Here is a 4,340-nt window from a genome sequence, read left to right on the forward strand (position 1 = left end):
AAACATTTTACACTGTAACAATCATTTGATCCTCACAGAAGTCCTGGAGTAGGCAGACAGGAGACTCGGTAGAATCCTATTTTCCTTTCATTAGCCAGGAAACAGAGATGTAGAAAGATTAGAAACTTGACCCGACTGAACAGAAGAAAGAAATGGTGGACCTTGACAATGACGTCAGGGTTTCTCACTGCGCAGAATACAGTCAGACACGGCTGCGTTAAATATTTCACCCTTGGTTCTCCCTGCGTGATCTACAATAATAATCTGCTTCGTGTTGATATTTCCTGCTGTGTTGCTGACAACTACCTGAAGGAGAAATTGGGGTGCTGCACTGGCTGGAAAAAGTTGAGCTGCATCAGAAAGCAGGTCTAATGAAGCAAGCTTGTTCTATAAGAGGCTACTAAGTTGACTCGCGCATGCACCACACACATAGAGCTCGCGCTGGCGCCGATCGCACGCGTGTGTTTCCATCTGTCATTGTCCATCGTGAATTTGGTTGACTCTTGTTATAAAGGCTGGAGAGCGAAGTTACGATATTTCTTCTTCTTTTTTTTTTTTTTAAATATATTTCTAGAAACATTGACGAGAGAGAAACATCGACTAGCTGCCTCCTGCACATCTCCCACTGGGGATGTGCCCACAACCCAGGCACATGCCCTTGGCCGGAATCGAACCCGGGACCCTTCAGTCTGCAGGCCGACGCTCTATCCACTGAAGCAAACTGGTTTCGGCAATATTTCTTCTAATTTCCTTTCAACATGCATGAATCCGTGCACCGGGCCACTAGTTTCTTTATAAAAACCCCACCACGAACACACAGACACAGGAGACAGCCCTACAGGCAACTGGGGTGTGGCCTCAGGATGGGGAGCGAGGTCCCACCTCTGCATTTCACCCTCCTCATCCATGTGGCTGCTCTGAAGGGTGGACGCCTCCATCTCCATGGCTACAGGCACCGGCGAAGGGGCTCCTCTGACCCATGCCCGCCAGGTTCCGGTCCCGAGAGCAGGCTGCACCCCACGTTCTGCTGCGGGGGGCCGGCCAGGGACACCCTGGGCCCAGAGGCTGTGACCTCCCCTCCCAGGAGCACTGGCAGCCACCACGGGCCGAGACCAGAGATGAAACCAAGACTCAGTTACCCACCGAGGAAAATGGGACCACGAATTGCGTGTCATGTGTATGGGTTTTGTTGGTGTTTTTCTTTCCCTTTCGGTTAAAAAACAAAAACAACAAAAAACGTAACAGGCTCTCAGGTATATAAAACTGGTAATATTAGATAAAAATACAAACATGACCTTTACAAACAAAAACGAAAAGCAACACACACACGTTTCTCTTGAGTACACGGAAGCGTAACATCTTACCAAAAATAAAGAATTTGGGTTGTGTCCTGACAGGGGCAGCGGGAGCCGCCTCCCCGGCCACGCCCGCAGGAGCGGGGAGCGCTGGGGGCGGGCAGGTGGCGGCTGATTGATTCACGCATGGTTCTCTCAGTGTGGCTTAAATTAAAAAGCAAAACGAGGTGGGGCCAGGGGAAGCACGTGCAGCCAGAAACATCTAGGAAATGCTCGTAGGCGGGTATACCATGTTTATTTAATACATCGCGTTCGCTCGCATCCTGCTGGGAAAGGTACCGTCTCGCTGTCCCGGCAGTTACAGCAGCCTGGTGTTACCGGTGTCAATGTCATCCAAGAGATAATTTAAAAAAAAAAAAAAAAGCTAGGCAAAGAGTAAAAAGGAAAGCTTAATAATCACTTTATGGTGTAAAAAAAAACCCACTTAAGGCTCTCAGAAAGGTTCGGTATAGACTTAAACACTACAGCAAGGAGATGCGGCTCCTACGGCCGCGGCGGCTCCGAGAGGCTCCTGTGCCCCGGCGGCCGCGGCGCCGGCCTGTCCTCGCCAAGAGCGGGTCCACCGTGTCCTTGGCAAAGCACCTGTGACCCGGACAGAAGTCCATCCGCGTGGCGTCCGTCGCTGCCGTCCCAGGCGCCCTCCATCCCCGCGGCGGGGGAAGCGTGTCGGAGCCGCTCGGTTCTGCGCGCTGTTCTGGACAAGGAAGCTCTGAGCGGCTCGCCCAGCGCCACAATACTCGCTTTGATGTCACGTTAAACAGACGTACACTGTCTCTTTGTTCTCCAGGGTGCGCGTGGAGACAGTTTTTCACGGAGGAGAACAAAGACCGCACGCTGGCAGTAAGCACCGTACATAGTAGGTTCAGGAATGTAACACGCCATGTACATCCGTGTCCCGGGAAAGGGCCGCTAGCTTATCCTCACCTCACATCTGCAGGGAGAGGGAGAGAAAGACACTGAGAGGCGGGCCCATGAGCACACGCAGTGAGGGCACACGCACATGAACGCGCACATGAACGCACACACGTGTGTACACACACAGCGGCAAGTCTTGGCATTGGACGTTTTTGTGAAGTTTTTCAAACCCCCTAGGGCTCATTACTCTTTCGGTAACATCCTACCAGAGCTGGGACTAGACTCTCAGATCTCACAAAAGAAGAAGGCTTGAGAGCAAGCCCGCTTCTCCCACTGTACACAGAGGGGAAAGAGGCCCCGAAAGGTCCTTTCGTCTTTCTCCTCACCTTCCTCTTCCTTCCAGCCTAGGGCATGATGTGATTCCTGGAGCTCTGGCAGCCACATTGGGCCATGAGGCAACCCTGAGGATGGAAACCACCAGCCAGACAGAAGGGGTCTCTGTGACCAGGCAGATGTACACTGAGCTCGGAGCTGAGAGCAGCTCACCCCATGCTACCTCACCTGTCCACTGCTCATTCTAACACCTGCACCACACCCAGGCCCAGAGCCCGAAGGCAGGACACCTGCCTCTCACTCTAGGGTCTGCCATCAGCTGGCCCACGGGGCCTGTAGGCTAGAGGCTCAGACAGCCCCTGCACCATGCCCTGGGGCCTTTCCTCCCCAGAGACTCCTCACAAGTGCACCCGGCCCACAGGTCTCACGCGCTCCTGCCCGGCAGCTCCCTGCAGCCACACTGCCAACCAGACACCTGTCGCCAGGAATTCCTCTCGCCACCACTTGTCTGGATGCCCTGGGCCAGAGGAAGGACCAGGCTCTCCAGGGCCGAACAGGCCAACACCCGGAAGGCTTGAATCCGCCTCCTCCGTGCTGATGCTGGCTGCCCAGACCCCATTTTCTTCGGCAAGCAGTACGCGTCCCTAAGACACTGCTTCTCAGGTTCCCTTGCTGCTGGGGGTGGCCCATGCCATCCACGTGAGCCCCTGGGTGAGATTTCTTCTTCCCACCTTACTCGTTCTTTCAGTCTGGAGTGTGGATGAGATTTCTGGAGCTTTAGCAGCCATTTTGGGCCATGAGGCACCTCTGAGGATGGACAGCACCGGGCCTGGACGGAAGAGGGTCCTGCTGACACCTGGAGATGCCGTGCATGCTCTGGTCTCCCTGTCTGTCCATGAGTCACAAACGTCTACCTTCAAAGACCTCCTCAGCCTTCGGCAACCCTTTCCTGCCATGTCTATCAGTCTCAGTGTGTTCACCTGTCAAATGGAGCAAGTAACCTGCCTGAGCTGCCCCCACTGCTGCCCAGGAAACTCCAATCACTCCACTCAGGAGACGCCTTAGGCCCCCAGTCAAGGAAAAGACTAAAGCCAGAGCAGGGCCTCCGGGCAGGAGGGCCGTGGAGGAGGCTTCCATGTGGCGGGAAGGGAGGCATTGGGGACGGGACGGGAGCAGGGGACCCACAGCCCAGCTGGACACCAAGCTCGCAGAGCAATCACAACCAATCACAACCAATCACGGCCAATCACGGCCAATCACGGCCAATCACGGCCAATCACGGCCAATCACAGCCAATCACGGGCCGCGGCCTCTCTCGCGGTGATTCGCCCTGTGATCAGCCTTCGCCCTCCCCCGGGGCGTGGCCCGTCCAGCCACAGCTCCTACCTGGTTGGCTCGTTAGGTGGGTTTTAACCTTTTTCTTTTCCGCTTTTTACCTGACTCCCTACGCCTTCCTGTCAACAGAAGGGCAGGGAGGGTGAGCGGGCCTGAGAGGGCTGCCCGGCGGCGGGCACTGCAGGAATGAGCACCCGAGCGCTGGTCTCCTGGAGGAAACCTAACCCATCAGCCGCACGACCTCCTGGTCCCCTGGGCGGCCACACCGCCAGGACCCCCGGCAACGCTGCAGCCAGCGGCCCCGCACCGGCCTTCCCACCAGGGGGGGACCTTCCTCAAACACGTCTCCCCTAATTACCCCAACCGGGCCGGAGACTTAGCATGCACACCCCTCCACCCCCCACTGCAGCCGAACCTCCTGCCAGAGCCACACAGCTGGGCCCACCCCCCGCCGATGGCCAT

The 4,340-nt window shown here is 56.0% G+C and overlaps 1 protein-coding gene across 1 annotated transcript in view; it reads right to left on the reverse strand.

Annotated features, from left to right (window-relative positions):
* Nucleotides 1–1,256: 1,256 nt before the first annotated feature.
* PDGFA (platelet derived growth factor subunit A) overlaps nt 1,257–4,340 on the reverse strand; it is a 24,085-nt gene continuing 21,001 nt past the window's right edge. The window contains exons 6-7 of the mRNA XM_015564987.1: nt 3,930–3,997; nt 1,257–2,286 (exon numbers count right to left, since the gene is read on the reverse strand). Of these exons, the coding sequence (XP_015420473.1) occupies nt 3,942–3,997 (56 nt within the window). The 3' untranslated portion in view covers nt 1,257–2,286; nt 3,930–3,941. The remainder of the gene's footprint in view (nt 2,287–3,929; nt 3,998–4,340) is intronic.

Source organism: Myotis davidii, unplaced genomic scaffold, assembly GCF_000327345.1.
Source record: "Myotis davidii unplaced genomic scaffold, ASM32734v1 scaffold1320, whole genome shotgun sequence".
NCBI classification, from domain to species: Eukaryota; Metazoa; Chordata; class Mammalia; order Chiroptera; family Vespertilionidae; genus Myotis; species Myotis davidii.